At 58.4% G+C, this 17,293-nt stretch overlaps 1 protein-coding gene across 1 annotated transcript in view; it reads right to left on the bottom strand.

Annotated features, from left to right (window-relative positions):
- The window catches only part of SPTBN5 (spectrin beta, non-erythrocytic 5), a 45,181-nt gene that overhangs the window by 8,438 nt on the left and 19,450 nt on the right, over positions 1-17,293 (bottom strand). The window contains 30 exon segments of the mRNA XM_077764370.1: positions 174-386; positions 638-824; positions 1,015-1,271; positions 1,351-1,488; positions 2,109-2,255; positions 2,391-2,481; positions 3,698-3,870; positions 4,522-4,599; positions 4,877-5,065; positions 5,288-5,450; positions 5,724-5,845; positions 6,062-6,175; positions 6,924-7,038; positions 7,135-7,250; positions 9,061-9,156; positions 9,363-9,554; positions 9,668-9,817; positions 10,362-10,529; positions 10,926-11,030; positions 11,254-11,403; positions 11,605-11,808; positions 12,568-12,747; positions 12,936-13,046; positions 13,166-13,280; positions 14,034-14,179; positions 14,437-14,572; positions 14,946-15,103; positions 16,114-16,230; positions 16,486-16,686; positions 16,914-17,100. Of these exon segments, the coding sequence (XP_077620496.1) occupies positions 174-386; positions 638-824; positions 1,015-1,271; positions 1,351-1,488; positions 2,109-2,255; positions 2,391-2,481; positions 3,698-3,870; positions 4,522-4,599; positions 4,877-5,065; positions 5,288-5,450; positions 5,724-5,845; positions 6,062-6,175; positions 6,924-7,038; positions 7,135-7,250; positions 9,061-9,156; positions 9,363-9,554; positions 9,668-9,817; positions 10,362-10,529; positions 10,926-11,030; positions 11,254-11,403; positions 11,605-11,808; positions 12,568-12,747; positions 12,936-13,046; positions 13,166-13,280; positions 14,034-14,179; positions 14,437-14,572; positions 14,946-15,103; positions 16,114-16,230; positions 16,486-16,686; positions 16,914-17,100 (4,519 nt within the window).

The following is a 17,293-nucleotide window of genomic DNA, read 5'->3' as shown; positions in this document are numbered from 1 at the left end:
TTCTGGAGAACACGCAGCAAGGAGAGCCTCGGGGCAGGGCACTGCTTAGTGGACACAACAGAAGACGCACAGAGCCAGGACCCCCCCATGGGGGTTACCTTCCAGGCCTGAGTACACTCTGAGGGTCCTCATGCCCAGGACCTGCCCTTTTGCGTCCCACATCAGCCCCTCACCTCCGTCAGCAACTGCTGGGCCTCCTGAGCCTGCTGTAGCAGCTGCCGCCTCTGGGTCACCTGTGCCCGCAGGCAGCCCATGGCATTCTCCAGCTGCTGCACCCGGGCAGCCACATCGCGGGCAGCCAAGTGCCCAGCCTGCACCAGCTTGTGTCCTGCGTCCACCACGGCCTGGGTCAGGGCCTGGTGGCTGCTGATCTCACTCTCTAGGTTCTGTGGAGGTGGAGGAAAACACGACCAGGGATGCTACTGGACACTCCTCAGAGGGCCCCAGAGTTGTGCTAGAAGCCTCACAGGCTCCTGCAGGCTTGGCCCCGAAGAGTTCCTTGTCCTTATTGCCAACAAAGAACCTAGGGTCTCCCCAAAGTCCCCCAGAAGCACAAGGCTCCCAACACCATGGGCTGAGCCGTGGGCTCAATCTGAGGGCAACCCCTTCCTACGCTGCTGAGGGAGGGTTCCCACACCTGGTGCTTCTCCTGCAGGTGCCGCACGGTGCTCAGGCTCTGCCCGCAGTCCTGGCTGGTGGCCAGAGGCAGCTTCTCCTGCACCCATGCCATCTCTTCATCAGCATCCCTGAGGAACTGCAAGAGGCGGCTCCGAGCCTCCAGGGCTGCTCTGCGCTCCCGCAGGGGCTCTTGCAGGCTCTCAAATCTGCAGCAGGAGAGGCAGGACCAGGGCAGGCCAGGACCACGGTCATCCGTGTTGGCACCAGACTGTGACCCAGAACTCACCTGTTCAGTGCCCCTTAGCATGGGGTTGCATGGGTTGGGGGGAGCTCCGAGGACACTGGCTGGAGGGCATGAAGGAAGGGGGAGAGGAGGATGCAGGTGCTCGGACCTACCTCTGCAGTAGCTGCTGGGCCTGGTCTTCCAGACCTTGGGTGAGGAAGTGGCCTTCCCCCGTGAAGACGTGAGCCTGGCCCAGCAGCCGCTGCGCCTGTCCGGCCTGCCTGTCTACTGCCGCCTCCAGCTCGCCCTGAGCCCTCAGGAGCTCATCCAGCTCGGGCTGGTCCTGGCCCCCGATGGGGGCTCTCATCGTGACCTCCACAGGCTCCAGCCAGCTCTCTAGTTCTTCCACACCCCTCCGGAGGTGCAGGGCCTGGGGCAGAGCGGGAGGTGGGCGTGAGGTGGAGAGGCCTAGCACCTCCTCCAGGCATGCCAAGGCCCGCACAGCTCACCTCGCGAGCTTCCTGAAGCGCAGCCACCTTCCTCTGGCTGTTGGCCTGCAGCCTGTCCCAGAGCTCCCCCAGCTCCTGCAGCCGTTCCTGGATGGTCTCTGAGGCTGGGTGGCCCTCTTGCAGCAGCCTCTGTCCCTCCTACAGCGACACGGCGCACACCTCATGGACCCAGGACTGCAGGGGCCCTGGGACTGGTGCGAGCTCCAGCCGCCAGCCTCAGGGCCATAGTCTGCGGGCTGGCTGTGTGATCTTGGCCAAGCTCTGTAACCACCCTGAGCTCATGTTTCTTATCCATATGAGGGAGATGACACTAGTACTTTGTTTAAGGATTTTGTTTAAATTTTGTTTAGAACATTAAAAAGTCTTAACAGGACACTTGACAGTACCTGGAGCCAGCCTTGGGTCAGGACCTGCTCTCTGTAGGTGGGAGATGGTAAAAGGAAAAGGTGCTACACTTCGACTCCTTTACCCACAGGACTGCTAGCTGTGCCTTTCTCTGTCACCTAATGTCTTTCCAAGATAGCTTTAAGAACTATCCCGTCAAAACATTATCTTTAAAAATCTTGAAAAGGCACCATTTTTGGAGAGGATGCCCCAGGAAAGCTTCTACTTTTCACTACCTTTGGGTGCTTTGCATGGTGCCTATATACAGAAAGCACCCCATGAACATCAGCCATCCATTACTATGGTTCAGAGCCACTGTGGGGTCGCCCCTTGCCCAGGCCTGCAAGACCATCCCGTGACCCCTTGGGCCTCACCATCTGCAGCCTTTGGTGGTGGCGGACACCCGTGTCTAGCTCGGCCTGGAGACTCTGCTGCTTCCAAAGCTGTGTCTGCAGCAGAGCTGGGTCTCTCCAGCCCTCGTCCAGGGCCACCAAGTTCTTCTCCCTCAGCCACGTGGCCACCTGGACACATGGGGAGGACCTGGCTTGGCTGCCTCAGACTCTCCCTTTGCCCCAAACCTCTGGGCTTGCCCTCTCCCTGGGGCAGCGGCTCCTTCCCCACCACAACCACGGCCCACCCCTTAACCCAAGGCGGACCTCCAAGGAATCCTGCAGGAAAGTCTGCAGCTGTCGGAGCTCCTCCAGCTGGTGGCGATGGCTCCTTGCTCGCTCTACGAGTGCCTCTTTCCTGCCAGAGGAAGGGTCTCATGGGTCCTCGGGTCCCCTCACTGGGGCTGGTGTGTGTGTGTGTGCATGTGCATGCGTGTGCATGCATGTGTGTGCATGCACCTTTCCAGCCAGTGACCGCCCTCCTTACGTATCAATACACCCCTATGGGCTGAACCTTGTCCCCCCACGCCCCCCACCATTCTTATGGTGAAGTCCTACTTCCAGGTACCTCACAAACTAACTGCATTTGAAGACAGGGTTTTATTTTTTTTTATATATAATTTTTTTTTAATGTTTTATTTATTTTTGAGATAGAGACAGTGTGAGCAGGGGAAGGTCAGAGAGAGGGAGACACAAATTCCGAAGCAGGCTCCAGGCTCTGAGCTGGCTGTCAGCACAGAGCCCGACGTGGGGCTTGAACCCATGAACCGTGAGATCATGACCTGAGCCGAAGCAGGACGCTTAACTGACTGAGCCACCCAAGTGCCCCTGAAGACAGGGTTTTAAAGAATTAAGTTAAAAGGAGATCATTGGCTGTTGGCCCACCTTCCTTGATATAAAAGTCTGAGAAGCTGGATGAGGTAGAGGAATCAGATGGGCTTTTTATGAGGGGAAAAAAAGGCAGAGCCTGGTGTCTCATAAGCTGTGCCAGCTTCAATTTATTTTTTTGATTTTTATATTTTTGAGAGAGAGACAGAATACTGGCAGGTGAGGGACAAAGAGAGGGAGACACAGAATGTGAATCAGGCTCTAGGCTCTGAGCTGTCAGCACAGAGCCTGACTCAAGGCTCAAATGAGTGAACTGTGAGATCATGACCTGAGCTGAAGTCAGATGCTTAACCGACTGAGCCGCCCAGGAGCTCCCTAGCTTCATTTAAATGAGCACAAGAAATCTGCCAAGCTGCCTGAGCGGAAGGATCTGTGCTGAGACATCAAGGGTACCTTCTCAGTCCTTACCACAACCCTAAGAGGCAGGTACCGTTACCCACTCATTGTAGAGCCGGGACGCTGTGAGGAATCTGGCCCAAGTCCCACCACGAGTGGGCCGTGCACAGGAGCTCAGGACTACCTGGCCCTGCAGGGTCAACACCTAACCACTGTGCTCTGGACCTGCCGTTTCATTAGGTCATTTCTCTGGTTTCCAGCACACCCTTCTTTGTAAAACTCCCTTTTACTTCTGGGCCAGGCAGGAGTGCCGGGGGCTTATCCCACCCACAGCCCAGGGCCAGAGGTACCTCAGGAGCAGAGCCTGGCACCGGCCCAGGGCAGTCTGGGCCTCGGGGAGCCCTCCCCGGTGCAGGTTGCGGGCTTCTGCCTCCAGGGCGCTGATCTTTTCAGCCTGTGCCTCCAGGCCCCGCTCAAGCACCTTGTGCTTCCACAAGAGGGTCTCCACATTGACCGAAGAGTCCTGGCGGGAGCAGGGAAGCCTGTTCTGTCCACAGTACCACCCGTCCCATCCCGAGCTCTCTGCTTTTCCACCTATAGCCATCTGCTGCCAACCACTCACCCACGTGGTGAGCACTCTGCCCAAACACTGCCCCCCCCACCCCGCCAAGACTCCTCGAGGCCGGATCTGGCTTCAGGACAGGGATTCTTGGCCAGGTAAGGTACTAGGCATGAGGGCCAGTGTCAGAATTTGCAGGGCAAGTGGAGGTTTTTTTTTTACGTACCAGGAGCACTCCCTCCTCTGCACTCCCGGTAAGACTGTCAGCCCAGGACACGCTAGCACCCGCCTTTTCAGAGGTCTCCCTGAGTCTGGCTTGCCAGCCACAGGGTTTGGGATTGTAGTTGGAAGAGCAAACCTCGGTGTGGGTAAGTGACCAGGGCAGAGATGACGAGTGTGGCAGGGAGGCAAGAATGGGTCAAGGCCACACGCCTGCCCTCTAAACTCTATGACATCCCCGTGGGGCCTAACCCTGGGTGCATGAGAACTGCCAGCATGCCTGGGGAAGAGACTTTTCGGTGACCCCCTCCCTGGCCTGAGGAGCTTAGGAAGCACTGGTTGACATGAGCCCTAACGCTGCTTTTGTAAAACTCCCTCACCCCTGCTGGCACCTACCCCCAGACCCTCCCTAGCCGGCAAGGCCTCCTGGGCGCAGAGCCAACTCTCCACCTGTTCCAGAGTGCTCAGGACCAGCTGTCAAGAAATGAAACCGCAAAAGGAAGTGAGCAAAGGGTCCAGTCACTGCAGGTGGAGTGACCCTGGTTGTGCCCAGAGGAGAAACCCTGGACCAAGATCCCAGCTCACCAGAAGAGTCCACGGCAGGCAAGGGCTGCCGTGGGCAAGCTGAGTGGTGGCTGCCAGGTGGTGGGACAAGGCCCCGGTATGGCAGCCTCTCTAGGTTTGGCTTTGACCACAGACAATGGGGTTAGCGCCCAGTCCAGGGTGTGGGGGCAGGATGGAGGCTGCCTACCTGGAGCTCCAAGGCCTGCTGCAGCTGGTGCTGGTGCTCCTGCCAGGCCCCCTCCAGGCTGTTCAGTTCCTGGTCTAAACCAGCCAGGGCCAGGCGGATGTCGGGGGAGGACGGGTGCCCGGCTGCAAGCAGTCGCTGCGCAGTGCTTCGGGCCAGGCTGATGCGGTCTCTTTGGGAGTCCAGCTCGGCCTGTAAGAAGACTGGGCTCAGATCCTGGAGGTTGAGGCTCCGTCAGCCAGCGGAAGGGAGGCGGCCCAGTGGGGAGGGTGAGAGGCAGGAAGACAGCAGACTGGGTGGGATGAAGAGGAGAAGGGCAGAGGCAGGTGAGGGAGGAAGGACCCAAGAGAAAGTTGGGATGAGTGAATGGGAGAGGGCGGGGAGGAGGCGAGGTCCCAGGATCCCAGCCCTCACCTTGAGCTCCCAGTGCCCCTCTATCATGCGCCGGGCCTCTGCGGGGCTGCAGGGGGTGCTGTAGGCATCCATCTCAGCCCGCAGCCTCCGGGCCCAGACCAACAAGTTCTGTAGCACGGCTTGCAGTTTCAGGGCTTGGTGCAAGGCATCCAGTGACTCCTTCCTGCCCACAGGGTTCATCTGCTAGTCCTGGGGCTTCAGAGCCCCACTTCCCCTTGCACCCACCAGTGCTTCCCATCCCTGAATTCTGTTAGCCAGAGGAGGGCCCACCGGCTGGGAATGAATAGAGTGACAATACCAGCGGTTATATGAAAAGGATGGAGGAAGGCTCTCAGGGGAAACCAGGGTCAAGGTGGGGTGGGGTGGGGAGTAGAGACTGAGCTGCTGCAGAGGCAGAGCCTATAACAGTGAGAGAAAGAGGCCTGGGGGTTTGTACCGCTTCTGGGCCCCATTCCAGAGCTGCCACCATCTGTCCATCATCTCCCGCCGCTTGTGGCTGAGGCTGTGGGCTGCCCCTGGGCTTCTCTGGCAGAGGCGGCCCACCTCACACTGCAGGGACTGTGGGGGAAGCCAGGGTCAGGGGCTGGGGCAAGGAGGCAGCCTCACTCAGGGAAGCCCTGGCTGCAGGAGCCCCTAGCCAGTAGGGGGGTGTATCACCAAACCTAATTTGCTGGCTTTGAGGTCCTGAGGCCCTCCTGCCCGATGTATGCCCACCCATGGTCCCACAGAGGAGGCACCCTGGGCCTGGGCCCGCCTCCACACCCAGCTGCACACCTCCACCTGGGCCTGGATCAGGCCCATTTCCTGCTCCAATTCCTTGTGTTTCCGAATCAGCCTCTGCACACTCTCCAGATCTTTCCCACCGTTCAGGGCCTGAACCAGGGCAGCCTGGGGATGGATGCAGCATTAGTGGCTTCACCTTTGCCCCAGCTTCTCCCTCACTACAGGGGGTCACCGGGGCCATGGGGCTTCTGTGTGAAAAGCAAGTACTCAGCCTGATTCCCTTCCTGGTGCCCTCCATAGACTGGAGGCCCCATTCCCAAGATGGAGTTTCTGCTGACAGTAATCTGTGTTTGTGGGGGAGAGTCTCCTTTGACCCTTACTCCTCTGGGGGTCACTGAGCACGGACAGACAGCCAGGTCTGGCTGGCTAGGGCAGGACCTGGAGGAGTAAGGACAGCGAAGCAAGAGCCCTTTGCATGCCCAGAACAGGGTGCCATCTGTGCCACACAGGGCTTCCTGGGCTGCATACCACCTCACTTCCCTCTCTGCCAGCATTTAGCCAGCATTTCACCAGCATTTCTCCGTGTTTGCCCTGGATGGGCTCTGGGGCAAACTTCCTGCAGGCTCTGGGCTTGCTCAGGGACAACAGAGGGAAGGGTGCATTGTGTGTGTGTGGGGTGCTCTGGCCTCTTGACCCACAGTGTTTCTGGAAGCCAGTGGGCCGGCCTCCAAGCCTGCAATGGGGGCTTCTGAGGCCCAGAGTGGACACCCTGAGAGCCCCTAGCAGACCCTTCTCCCACCGTGATGGACTCCTAGTGCTATCAACCTCTAGTAGCCCAAGCTGAAGAGGAGAGGGGACCAAGAGTGAGACACATGGAGACTCCTGATGAGCGCGCCCCCAGGCTGCTACTTACCTTTTCTCCAATCCGCTCAGTGAGGTCATCCAGCTCTCCCGACAGTGTGTGTATCTCTAGGGCCCCTTCAAGCTGCTGTTGGTACTGGAGGAGGTTGCCCTGGCAACTCTTCCATCTGGTGAGAGGGGGTAAGGCTGAGGCTGAGTCCGAGGTGACCCTCCCACCCCTGCTTCCCTCTCCTAGCCCCACCACCTCCCGCTCCAGGACTGGCCTGTTGTTCAGCTGCTGTCGCCGCTGGCAGATAGTCTTGAGCTGCTCAGGGCCCAGATTCTTGAGCTTCAGGGACAAGTCATCGATGCCCCTGATGTGGCTGTCGTCCATGGTGTCCTGCGGGGGTGAAGGCAGTGGCAACACTCATCCCTCACCCCGCTTGCACAATGCACGTGGAAGGTTGCCTGGGCCCAAGAGGGGGTGAGGAGCAGCATGTCTGGGGAGCGGAGACAGCTGCACCCCATGCCAGGTGTGGCGAGCAGGATCCACTTGGGGCCTGCAGCCCCAGTGTCATCTCTAAGGCTAGGAAATAAGTTCCCAGGTCAAAATCAGGCAGGGTGGCTGGGCAGGCATGCAGTGACTAACAGAAGCTTTCAAGTTAAAATGCAGCTTATCAGGATGAGAAAAGCCAAGCCAGGGGTGGAATGAAATGGTGAGCTCAGGCCTCCTGGTGGTAAGGTGTCCCTACCCCTAGGAGTCACCGGCTCAGACGCTGGGAGGGGCTTCCAGGTCCAAGGGGAAGGTCCCTGGCCCTGGGAGAATTGCAGGTGTCCTGCCCTCATGAAAAGCAGCTTGTAGAGCTTATTTGAATTTCCGGTCCGTCATAGAAGTGTCTCTTGAGCTGGGCAGTGAAGGGGGATTCTTTCCTCCTACAGATGCCAGAGCAGAGCTTAGAGGCTCGCGTGGCTCATCTGCACCAGAGCCAGGATTTGAGCCTAGCTCCTTGAGTCTCTCTGGTGCTCCTTCCCCCACAGCATCTGTGAAGGTGGCTATGAATTCCACCACCAGCGACAGGCAGCTTGGGTTGGGGCACTGCGGCCTTTTAAATGTCGTACTCACCTCAAGAAGGGGGAGGTTAGCCTGTTTGGTCTCTAACACCTGAGTAGGACTACATTTGTCCAATTTCTTTGTCTGTTCCACATAAGAGAAATAGATTTGGGGGGGGTGCATGTAGGGGTGTGGTGAGGAGAAGCTGAGGGGCTGAATCAGGGTTCCCAGAAGCTGCAGTTGATGGATTACCCACTGCATGCAGGCACACGTGCATTTTTTTTTTTTAATTTTGAAGTAATTATAGACGCGCAGGAAATTGCACAAGCAGTATGGACAAGTGCTGCATACTCTTCCCCCAGCTACTCCCCAGAGGAACATGTCCTGTAACTGTGGTCCAACAATAGAACCAGGAAGTGGACATTATTTTTTAAAAAGCTTATTTGAGAGAGGGGCGCCTGGGTGGCTCAGTTGGTTAAGTGTCCGCTTTGGCTCAGGTCATGATCTCACGGTTCAGGAGTTCGAGCCCCGTGTTAGGCTCTGTGCTGACAGCTAGCTCAGAGCCTGGAGCCTGCTTCAGCTTCTGTGTCTCCCTCTCTCTCTGCCCCTCCCCTACTCACGCTGTCTCTCTCAGAAATAAGACATTTTAAAGAAAAAGTTTATTTTAGAGAGACAAAGACAGCACAAGTGTGAGAGGGGCAGAGAGGGAGAGAGAGAGAATCCCAAGTAGGATCTGTGTTGCTAGCACAGAGCCCAACCTGGGACTCGAACCCAAAATACCGTGAGATCATGACCTGAGCTGAAACCAAGAGTTGGTGGCTTAACCAACTGAGCCACCTAGGTGCCCCTAAACATTATAAATATTAACTAGATGACAGGCTTTAGAGTTTGTCAGTTTCTACATGCACGTATCTGTGTGTGTGGAGGGAGGAAGGGCTCTGCAGTTTTATCACATGCATAGATTCCAGTAACCACCACCACATATACATGCTCCCTTACCTGTGAGGCAGGTGTTATCCCTATTTTAAAGATGAAGAAACTAAGGCTTGGGGAGATGATGGGGCCTGCCTAAGCACATGCAGGTAGTAAACACCGAGCTGGGTAAAACCCATGCTGGGTCACACTCTGCACTGTTAAGTAGCCCGTGGGGCCCCCTTACCTGGGCCCAGACTCTTCGCAACTTGTGGAGTCGCCTGTGGAGCTGCAGACAGTGCTCAAGGTCCCGGCCCAGGTCGCCCATGTCCACCACTGCCTCCTGTTGAGATCGAAGGGTGAGGGTCTGCGGGCAGCACTTTGAGGCCCAGCCCCACATGCGCCCAGCCCCCGGGGCACTACTGGGGCAGGTGGAGACTTTGAGAACTTCCCGCTGGGGCTTCCACCTGTCTGGGATCCAGGGAGCTGTGGGCCTGGGGCTCCTCGCCCCCACCTCTCAGCCCCTGTCCCTGCCTAGCTGCATCTCACCGTCTCCTGGATCCAGGCATCCGCAAGGTCCACTCTCCGCAGAAGCTCCAGCAAGTTCCGTCTGTCCTCCAGGTCCTGGCCCCGAAGAGCCACTGCCTGCCTTAGCTTCTGCCAGCATTCCTGCAGGAGCTGCAGCCTCTGGGAGACCTCTCCTACTTGGGGGTGGCTCTGTGCCAGGAGAGCCTCACCATCCTGGAGGACAGGACACCCCGAGACCTTGCCTGCCCATGCCTAAGGCCTTTCCCCTTGGCCACCCAAGGGTCCGCACTTTGCGGCAGGACTGGGGTCAAGGGCCTGGCTGTTACCTTGGTGACAGAGGTTATGAGCTCCTCATGGGCCTGGACCTCAGCCTCAAAGGCCTGGTGTTTCCACAGGTGCCTCAAGTTATCTTTCAGGTCCCCAGGACAGATTGGTTCTTTCAGCTGCTGGACTCGAGCCTGGATCCAGTCCTGGGCCTGGTGGGGGTGGGGGTGGGGACGTGTCCCATGATGCTGATACTGCTTCAGTCCACAGAGATGTCCCACACACCTACTCTCAGCTGTGCCCAGGTAGTGGAGCGCTGGCCCCAGGAGCAGGGCTAAGCAGTGCCTGGGAGAGGAGACCCAGTGCTTCTAGCCCACGAAGGCTCGTACCAGGCCCAGCTGGTCCCTCGCCCCAGGGAAGAGGTGGGCAGGGCCCTTGGGCGGGAACTCACTTTGGAGGTGAGGCTGGCTTGCTCCCAGGCCCTAGATACCTGGTTCCCTGCCCTGCCTCCTTTCCTCTCTTTGCCCCAGCCTTCATGAGCTCAGGAAGCAGTGGGGTCTCTGCTCATAGTGTCTCTTAATCAAATGTTCTGGGTCCCAGCAAGGCCTCTGGGAAAGCCATTTAACCTTCCCAACTTCAGTGTCCTCATCAAAGAGGTGCAGTGAGGCCTGAATGAGCCTGTGAAGGTAAATGTCATCTATGCACCGTAAAATGTGGCCTGAGCCGAAGGCACTGGGTTGGAGGTGACCCTCTGACCTGGGTCACAGCCGTGGTGAAGCCAGTCATCAGCAGAGAGGTGTGCAAGGCACGTCCCCGGCTCTCTGCCAGTTCCTTTACTCGAGCCCGACGCTTTAGCACCGTGCGGAGCCTCTCCTGCACCTTGGGGCCACCAAGTGTCTTTGCCTGCTCACACAGAGCTGCCTCCTGTGGGGCAAGGTAGGACACACAGTCCATTGTTGTCTCACTCGGGGAGGCTCGAGCAGGGGCTGGCTGAGCCCTTCTCTTAGCCCTGCACGCCCAGGGCTGGCTGGTCCTCTCAGCCAGCCAGAACCAGGCCCCACAGCTCCCCAGTGACCAAGTCAGGTGGAGCCAGGTGGCCCTGGTATCCCTGCTGTGTGGCCCTCATCCAGCTCTGCTAGTCAGCCCCAGCCAGGCACCCCATTCCTACAGGCTGCCCCTGGACATCAACATTACCTGTGGGTACGCACCTATCAGTCCGCATCTCCCATTTACAACTCTCCCAAGTTCCTAGACTTTACCTCCTTTCTCTCCCCTCCCCTCCAATTTCTGACCATGCCAAGTTCTCTTTCAGTCTATTACCTTCTCATCTTGGGCAGTCAGAACTTTCTGGAAGGTCTTATGTTTGCGCATCAACTGCTCTACCTCTTCCACTGAGCTCCCCAGGGCACTGGTTCTCAGGGAGACCTGGAAGAGCCCATGGAAAAGTCGAAGAGGCCCTCAGGGACTGTCCACACAGCTGGGGCTCCCCACCTCCATTTGTAGCCATCTATGCTGAGGCAGCGCACAGCCTCTGGGCCTCCTATCAGGGACAACGCCAGGGTCCCAGGAAGCCGGAAGTGAATGGAGGGGAGAGGAAGCAGGGAGGAGGGAGCATGGGGATGTGTGCTGCAGGGTGAAGGGGACCTGCCTCCTGGGCTGTGACGATCTGGTCTAGGAGGCCACACTTTCTGAGGAAGATCTGCTCCTGGAACACGGCCTGCAGTTTCCTTTCCTTCTGCTCCCAGGCCTGGAATATCTGTTCCCACTCATCCTGCAGGCCTTGCAGCACTGCCTGGACCTGTGGATGGGCGTGTGGGGAGCCTGCACTGGGTGGGGGGGGAGGGGGCCGCAAGGACAAGATGGAAGCAGATCCTGAAGGAAGCCACTGCAGGGAGGCCAGAGGGGCACAGCGGGGCAGGGTGGGAGGGAACCAGGCTCAGATGAAGTCAGAGCAAGCTGGGGGGGGGAGGGGGCGCGGGCATCAGAAAAAGGGGCCCACCTCCTTGACCGGTGTCCCGACAGCCAGAAGCGCCTGCTGGCCCAGCTGGGAGGCCGTCTGGTGCAGTTCCTCATGGGCCTCCAGCTCTGCCCGAAGCTGTTGGTGGGCGCTGAGCATTAGAAGGCCCCTGCTGGGCTCCTGGGAGCTCTCTTCTCCCTGCAGCTCCTGCCACACACTGGCCGCCCAGGAAGTGTATTCCTGTACCTAGGTCCCCAGGAGATGGATGGGGAGAGCAGGGTGAGGGCTGGGCTGGGTGGCAGTGAACCGGGCTCTGAGGCCCAACTACAGTATACCCAGATCCACTCAGACATCAGAGTAGCTGAGCTGCTCCAGGTCAGAGCCTCAGGTGAGGCTCATGGGGTCTTTTGTCACCTGGGTCTTATGCTGTCACCCAACCTAATCCTTCCAGGTCCACTAAAGGTCTACATGTGCCAGACCAACCTCCTTGTCACCCTCACCGAGGCTCATCACCCTTTGCTTTTGGTGCTCCTCCTGCTTAGAAAGTCCTTCTCCTCCCTTCCCTCTCTTCCAAGCTCCCCTACTCTTCAAGGACCAAGGCCTTGTTTGCCTCATGAAATCTCCCCTGGCACTGTATCTCACTGCTCACCTTGTCCTCTGGAGTTCTAATTTAATACTTACAAACTGCCTTCTGTTGATTTGTGTACAAATACAGTGTTAGAGCTGGAGGGGCCTTGGATCTTTGTCCAAACTTCTCATTGCATGGATGAAGAAGGGTCAATGACGCAACGTACAGGAGTTTTGCAATCTCTAGGTAGCCACAAATAGATAATGCTCATGCTCTCCTAACTCATGTCCACACTGGGTTTCCCTCTGGAGCTGGAGGGTCTCATTAGTGCATGCACATGCACGATCTCACATGCCTCCCCCTCCGCCACCACACACACACACACACACACACACACACACGTGCGCGCGCGCTCCCCAAGAGGAAGGAGCCCTCACTGCTCTGTGGAAACGGGCCAGGAGGCACGCCCGCTCCAGCTGGGCCCTGCGCTGCTCCGTGTGTAGCTTCAGGGCCTCCCAGGCCTGCGCCAGAGCCTGCCGCCTCTGCTGTACCGCATGGGCCTGGGGCCCCGGACCCAGCTTCTGGACAGCGTTTGCGGTCTCCAGCAGTTCCTGCAGCTGGGGTCAGGGTGGAGGACAACAAGGGAAGGGTCATGTCCCACAGGCTCCTCCTTGGGCCGTGTCCGGACATGCACAGCTGGCCCAACTAGAGGCCCTGTAGGAGTGTAGAAAATGCAGGGGAAGAGACAGGCAGGCCTGAGGGGCCTGGAGGGGCCTGAGTGGGAGAGGCAGGCAGACTGGCTCACCCGCCGCCCAGTGCCCATGAGCTCATGCTCCAGCTCCTCATGTCTCCTCAGCTGGGCCTCCAGCCCACGCAGGTCTGAGGCCACATCACTGGGGAGGCTTGCGGTCTTCTCCTGAGGAGAGGAAAGGAGGGGACGGGAGGGCCAAGGTCATCAGGAGTAGCGGGTGGGGCACTGAGGCTGGGGTGGATCCAGTTCTAGAAAGAATCCCCTTCCTCCCCTCAGGCTCATACCTGGACCTGCCTGAGGGCTTCCAGCAGATCTCTATGAACTCTGAGGGTGACCTCGGCCTCCTGGAGTCGGTGGCCTTGGGCCTGGGTCAGCTCCCACAGCTCCGACCAGGCAGCCCTGTCCCCAGGCATGTGGAAGAGCAGGGGAGGTCAGCAGTTGGCCCAGCATCTCATCTCATTCCACCATTTGCTAGTCTGGTTGGCCCTCCTCTTCTCTGGCTGCATCCAGGACTGGCCCAAAGCTCCCCTTTTTAACACCCTTTCCTGCCATGGGGCCTGCCTGCAAACCTGCCTCCTGGAGCCTTTCTAGCTTTACTGCGAATTCAGCCCTTCACCACTGTCATGCTCAGTATGTGATGCCTGTGCTTTGTGGTACTTCTTCCATCTTGTACAGAAGTCTCAGCATGTCATTCAGATTATCCATATTTGAGAGCAGAGGATGCGATTATCTCCATTTTTCATTTACTCAGTCCACTCTCAGTAAGCTTCTAAGGCTTGACGGACCGGGCTCCATGTCAGGGGTCATGGACAAGTCATGGGCTTTCCTCAGAGTCGCAGGCCGGGGGGGGGGACCCATGCCAACCAGGTGACAGGCAGGCCTCTGCACAGCTCCTTTCCCCGCCCGAGTCCTGGGAGCCAGTGGTTTGGAAAAGTGTCCCTGGGGGGGTCTGGGCAGGACTTCCTGACCTGCACACCCAGCCTTCCCTCCCTTCAGAGGCCGTGGTCAGCTTGGCCTCCCTGGGACCGGCTCCCCTCCCGAGTCCTCGCGGGCAGAGTCAGCGTGGCCCTACCTGCTCTTAACACTCCAGGTGCTACCTGTACCTCTTGCTCCCCCAAAGCACACCCCTGGCCTAGCCTGCTGGGCACTCACTGCAGGTCTTGTTGCCTCTGGCGGGCGTCAGGGGCAGCATGGTGCCCGAGCTCCAGCAGGCTCTCTACCAGCTGCTGGCACGTTGCCACTCGCCGGCCACCCAACTCCACTTGGTGCTGACATTTCGCAAACTCGGTGCGGAGGTGCTGAGGACAAGAGGGAAGTGGGTGACAGAGCGGTACCCTGCTGGGGAGGCAGCGAGGAGCCTGGGAAGCAGGTGCCTCATGAACGTCAGGCATTGAGGGGTTAGACAGCCACCGTGCCTGTGCTCTCTCCTCAGAAGGCCTGTCCTCAGCCAGGGCCCATGACCCCCATGGCTCCCTTCCCAACAGCCCCGCAGGCTGGCCCGTGGCCCCCAGTCTCCCGCCACAGGGTATCCTCTGAGCCCGGGCCCTCCTCTCACCAGGACGTGCTCATGGTCTTCTCCGAGGCTCTCCCCTCCTCTGGCCGCCTGCTTCTGGCTAGCCAGCCAGCTCCACAGCTCCTCAGCCTCCCCCATGAACTCATGCAGCTTCAGAGTCCCCTCCAGCTCCCGGCCCCTGTGGGGACAGCCCATGGTTCCCACAAGTCAGCTTCCCACTCCCCCAGGGGCAGCTGGCCCAGCTGAAGGAGCTTATTGGTGGTTTCTGCCCAAGCCTGTGGCTCTGGATTCAAGAGTAAGTAAGCCTAAGGACAGTAAGGACAGTGGAAGGTGCACACGGGGGAATTAACAAGTGCGGGGAGCAAGGGCTGAGTTCTGCTGGGCCTCACTGAGGACCTGATGGAAAGAGAGGAGTTACACACAGCAAGGACTCATCTGACGCGTTTCTGTGGGCCTGGGGCCATGCGTTCTGTCTGACTCAGGGTCACAGTACGGGAACAGTCAAGTGTGGCCAGGCTCCCTGTACCCAGAGTGGGTACAGTGCCCCTTACCGCATGGCTGCCAATGCCTGCAGCGCCCGCAGCTGCTCCCAGAGCCTCTCCCGCACCACTGCCAGCTGCTCAGGGGCCCCGGGGCCAGTGAGGGTGTGGGCCTGCTGGTCAAGCTTCTCCATGGAGCTCCAATAAAGAACCAGCTCCTGCTGTAGGGCCTGCCAGTACACGTGGACCCTTGTGAGGCTCACACAACTATACATCCATCTACCCACCCACTGATCTACCCATCCATTCATTCCCCCAACCCATCTGTCCAGACATGCGTTCACCATCCACCTACCCAATACTGACAGAGCTCTTACTGTTCCATAAGAGTGAAGATGTGGTGGTGCCCACAGAGGGCTCACCAGTTAGCAAGGAAGGGTAAATGCTGGGTCATCAGGGTCAAGGAAGGGAGAGCACAGGCACAGGTGGCTCTGAACTAGACCCCAACAATACAGTAGACAGATATGGAAAGAGTTAGGTGAGCTGCCCAGGGTGCCTGGGACACCCAAGCCCCACGAGGTCACGGCTCCAGGTACATCCTATAGGACTGGCTGAGAGTCCTCAGCCACAGGACACAGAAACACTGACTGAGAGGGTCAGAGAGCAAGCAATGCCCAGGTAAGAAGATGCTTCAGTGCTAACCCGAACAAAGACGGCTGCAGGCCTAGGGACCTGAGAGTCCGATTCCAGGAAGGAGGGTGGTGGTCCAGGGTCTCTCCCTTTAACTAGGGGATGCCTGTGGGGGAAGGTAGGTTTCTGGAGGGCATTTGATTAACTCAGAGTGATATTCAAAGTGTGGGAAGAAGAACCCTATGGAAGACATGGAGAGGTTTAGAACAGGTCACCCTAAGCGAGGAAAAGAGCGTTGGGGCAAGAGAGAAAGAAGAGAAGACAGAGAAATCCTGAGGCCACAGGGGTGTAAACTGGTCAAGGGACTAAAGAAGGGGGGCAGGGGTTGTTGGAAGTGTTGCTCTGAAGAAAGAGAGCATGGAGGAGGAGCAAGGGACCTCCTTGCATGATTGGGGGTTGGGCAGGAAAGGAACTGGCTGGGTCATCAGGAAGAAAGAGCAGGGCTTTGTGCCTCTTAGTAGATGTGCCTCTTGGGAGTGTGACAACGCTCTCCTCCTGGCTCATCATCACCCTAGTCCAGACTGTGCAGAAGATGCCCGGAACACGGTACCTGGTGTTTCCCAATGAGCCTGAGAGTGGCTGCCTCGTCTCCACCATAGTCCTGACTGCTCGCCAGTTGCCGTTTCTCCTTCACCCAGTCCTCCAGCTCTGAGGCAGCCAGAAAATACTGCCAAGAGTGATGCCACTTCACCCTGATGATCTCAGATGGGACCCTCCACCACCCTTCGGGGACACGATGTGAGGCTCTCCAGCAGCCAGCACCAAGAGGGCTCTGTGCCTACATGGGGACCAGCCAGCTCCTGGGCCAGGGTTCTCACCGTTGACCCAGTGCCCTGAGAGCCCCAGTTCCCACACACCTCGCTCATAGAGAAGGCCTCACTTCTGCCACCTCCCCTGATCCCGGGCACTCTCTGCCTCCTACCTGCTGGAGAGCAGTGGCCTGCTGTAGGCGCTGGGCCTGCACCTCACACATGTGCTCCAGCTCTGCCCAGTGGTCTTCCAGTTTCCGGCACTGCTCCAGGATGCAGTGGGCTCGGGGGTGCCCCGAGGCTGCGAGGCTCCGGCCAGAACCCAGCACCCGGTGCACCTGTCCATGGTGTGCTTTCACCTCTGCCCAGAGCGCCTGCCACAGAAGAGGGTGAGGGGCTGTTGCCTCTGGGATTCCTTTCGTCACGAGGTGTCTGCAACAGAGCCGTGGATGCGGCTCCGGGCCCCACCATGACAAAATTCCTGGGTGGGGAATAACTGTGGGCAGAGACTTGGAAATCAGGACAACCTGAGCAGTGACAGAAGGCTTCTAAGGTCTCGGAATAGGATGTCAGGGATCCTGGGAGAAAAAGGGGGCACTACCTTGTGCTTGTGGCAAAGTCTCTGGGCACCATTCAAACATTTGGTGGAGTGGACAGAGCTGGTGCTGGGCATGTGCTCAGCCACCCAAGTGAGCTCCATGTTGCTCAGCTGGTAGAACTGGTACAGCTCAACTGAGGCCTGAAGCTGCAGGCGCCGAGTGGCCAGATGTTCCTGCAGGGATTCGAATCTGGAGGGACACAGAAGAGATGGCGGATGCTGGGACAAGACCCTTGGCGCTTTGCATAGCCCAGCCAGGGACTCATGAGGAACAAAGTAGGGATGGGGGAAAGACTCCTCTGGTGAGGGGAAGGTGGCTGGAGAGGACCAAGGGCCCAACCTTTCACCCAGATGACCTGTATGACATCCGATTTGGGGTGCTG

The sequence above is a fragment of the Crocuta crocuta genome, unplaced genomic scaffold (genome assembly GCF_008692635.1).
Source record: "Crocuta crocuta isolate KB4526 unplaced genomic scaffold, BGI_CrCroc_1.0 scaffold102, whole genome shotgun sequence".
NCBI lineage: Eukaryota > Metazoa > Chordata > Mammalia > Carnivora > Hyaenidae > Crocuta > Crocuta crocuta.
This window is presented reverse-complemented; position numbering and strand designations above follow the sequence as displayed.